The sequence below is a fragment of the Octopus bimaculoides genome, chromosome 24, assembly GCF_001194135.2.
Source record: "Octopus bimaculoides isolate UCB-OBI-ISO-001 chromosome 24, ASM119413v2, whole genome shotgun sequence".
Taxonomy (NCBI): Eukaryota; Metazoa; Mollusca; class Cephalopoda; order Octopoda; family Octopodidae; genus Octopus; species Octopus bimaculoides.
This window is the reverse complement of record NC_069004.1, coordinates 11,641,593-11,644,914: the sequence shown is the minus strand read 5'-3', so window position 1 is coordinate 11,644,914 and position 3,322 is coordinate 11,641,593. Positions and strand designations below refer to the sequence as shown.

The 3,322-nt window shown below is 38.6% G+C and overlaps 1 protein-coding gene across 1 annotated transcript in view; it reads left to right on the top strand.

The window, feature by feature from the left end:
* LOC106879977 (proto-oncogene tyrosine-protein kinase ROS) overlaps nt 1–3,322 on the top strand; it is a 330,537-nt gene that overhangs the window by 288,808 nt on the left and 38,407 nt on the right. The window contains exons 27-28 of the mRNA XM_052976515.1: nt 983–1,203; nt 1,849–2,001. Of these exons, the coding sequence (XP_052832475.1) occupies nt 983–1,203; nt 1,849–2,001 (374 nt within the window). The remainder of the gene's footprint in view (nt 1–982; nt 1,204–1,848; nt 2,002–3,322) is intronic.

Below are 3,322 nucleotides of genomic sequence, written 5' to 3'. Positions count from 1 at the left end.
TGTGTGTGTGTGTGTGTGTGTGTGTGTGTGTGTCTGTCTGTCTGTCTGTCTGTCTGTGTTGTGAAGGTACATGGCTTAGTGGTTAGAGTATTTGGCTCACGACCTTATGGTCAAAAGTTCAATTCCTGGTGGTGTGTTGTTGTCCTTGAGCAAGACACTTTATTTCATGTTGTTCTAGTTCACTCAACTAGCGAAAATGAGTAGTACCTGTATTTCAAAGGGTCAGCCTTGTCACACACTGTGTCACGCCGATCTCCTTGAGAACTAAATTAAGGGCATGTGTGTCTGTGGAGTACTCAACTACTTTCACATTATTAATTTTACAAGCAGGCTGTTGATCAGATCAGCTGGAACCCTTGTCATCATAGCCAACAGTGTCCCAGTTTTTAGTGTGTGTGTGTGTGTGTGTGTACCTCATTATCTGGACACTGTGTGGCAGGTGTATATGAGTGTCACTGTTATCCAAATGGCGTCATTTGTTTCCAATCTTCTATGGAAATATGTTTGGCCATGGGGAAATATTAGGTTCATGGTAAATTTAGTGTTGGTGACAGGAAGAGCATTTGGACGTAAAATGGATTATGTCTGACCCATGCAAGCATGGAAAAGTGGACGTTACAACAATGACACTAACGAACCAACCATTCAAGAACCACATCTCACTACAACACACACACACATGTACACATGCAAGCACACACATGCACAATCATGCACATGTATGCACATGCATGCACAATACATGTACACACTGTACCCATAAAGTTCCTTTTTCACTAAGAAAGAAACAGAGGGAGGGAAACATTTTGTTGTTGTCTGAAGTTCTCTGATGGAACTATGTACAACTTGACTTTCTTATAAAATCTTTCTCTCTTCTGCCCTGCAAATGTTTGCTAAAATGTATTAATTTCTGAGCAGTATCGTCTTGCATTTTATTCAAAACCAAGCACTAAGATATCTTTGGTTGAATTCTTTTATTAAATTTCAGACCAAAAATGCCTGATATCATTGCCGAAAGACAACAGCATCACTGTTGTCTCACGCACCAATACCAGCATCACTTTACGTCTGTCCGACATTAAATGGCATCAAGATTGTAATGATGTTTCACATCCGACCACAAACTACACTATTCATTACACCGAACTGAAACGAGGCATGGACGACACATCATGTGCAAAGAACATTCCCTGCCATACAGTTGTAAGTAAAACTTTATTGCTTCTGGTATCACTTTTGTTCAGTATATGGTAGTGTTGTTGTTACATTCTGAGTTCAAATTCCGCCAGGGCCAAATCGACATTTTGTCCTTCTTGACAATTTTCCACCACAACTTTCTCTCACTCTTACTTTCTGTTTCTGTTGTGCCTGTAATTCAAAGGGTCAGCCTTCTCACACTGTGTATCACGCTGAATATCCCTGAGAACTACGTTAAGGGTACACGTGTCTGTGGAGTGCTCAGCCACTTGCACGTTAATTTCACGAGCAGGCCGTTCCGTTGATCAGATCAACTGGAACCCTCGACGTCGTAAGTGACGGAGTGCCAACAACAACAACAACAACAACAAAGGGGTGCACAGGATGGCACTGCTATTCAGTATTTAGAAAATACTGTTCCCAAAAAATTTTCTCACAATCCAAAATAGTGCCCACCTTGAATATTCTGAAGCACCTCCAAGCACCTAAGACTAGCAACAGGCCTGGTAAGATCCTTCAGTGTGTGCTGATCTGGGGTCAAACAATAACAACAACCTAATTATTGAATTAATTGCAATATTCTCATTATTTTATAATAAATGATGTACACTTTAATCTGAAACTTTGCATAATTTCTCTCTCAATTTGCAGGTAAGCTTCCTGAAGAAAACCGTTATTTATCCTCTAAAACCCTTCACCAAATATTTATTTCAAGTAGCTGTTAGTAACATATACACAGATTATCGTGCAGACATTCTTAGTTTGCCTCAGATTGAACAAACTCTGGCAGGGGGTAAGTTCATTGTTTGATTATTTTACCAATTCTACAGGGTGTCCACAAAGTCTGGGTACATGGGGATTAACACATACTTTAAGAAATTATTATTTCTTATATTTAATTGTTTATGTTATGATTTTATTTACTCCATGTACCCACATGGGATTAACACATACTTTAAGAAATTATTATTTCTAATATTTAATTGTTTACGTTATTATTTTATTTACTCCATGTACCTACATGGGGATTAACACATACTTTAAGAAATTATTATTTCTTATATTTAATTGTTTATGTTATGATTTTATTTACTCTATGTACCCAGACCTTGTGGACACCCTGTATATAAGTACCAAACTTTCAACTTTCATAAACTTGCTTTCAAGAACAGAATTTTACATGCATTTTCCTGATACTGAGTACCATCATTTCAGTTAGTTTATACAGTTTCTTCTATGGACCATATAAACAGTGTATTTTTTTTATTCTTTTGTTATTTTACTTGTTTTTGTTACTGGGGGGAGTGGCCTTTACGCTTCTACTGTAGAGGACAGGTCTTCTTAGTAGCAGAATTAAGGTGGTGAGCTGACAGAATTGTTAGCTTGCTGTGAAAAACGCTTAGCAGCATCTCATCTATCTTTACATTCTGAGTTCAAATTCCACCAAGGTCAACTTTGCCTTTCATCCTTTTGGGGTCAATAAATTAAGTACCATTGAAACACTGGGGTTGATGTAATCAACTAGTCCTCTCCCCCAAAATTTCAGGACTCATACCTTTAGTAGAAAGGATTATTATTATTATTATCATTATTATTATTATTATTATTATTGTGGAGGCACAATGGCCCAGTGTTAGAGCAGCGACCTCATGGTCGGAGGATCGTGGTTTCGATTCCCAGACCGGGCATTGTGTGTGTTTATTGAGCGAAAACACCTAAAAGCTTCACGGGGCTCCAGCAGGGGGTGGTGGCAACCCCTCTTGTACTCTTTCTCCCCAACTTTCTCTCACTCTTTCTTCTTGTTTCTTGAGTAATGCTGCGATGGACTGGCATCCCGTCCAGCTAGGTGGAACACATATGCCATAGAAACCAAGAAACCGGGCCCATGAGCCTGGCTAGGCTTTAAAAGAGTGCATAAATAAAATAAAATCATTATTATTATTATTATTATTATTAAGGTGGAGAGCTGGCAGAATTGTTAGTATATTGGACAAAATGCTTAGCAGCATTTCATGTCTTCACAGTCTGAGTTCAAATTCCACCAAGGGCAACTTTGACTTTTGTCCTTTAGGGTGTCGATAAAAAATAAGTACCAGTTGAGCACCGGGCTTGATGTAATCGATTC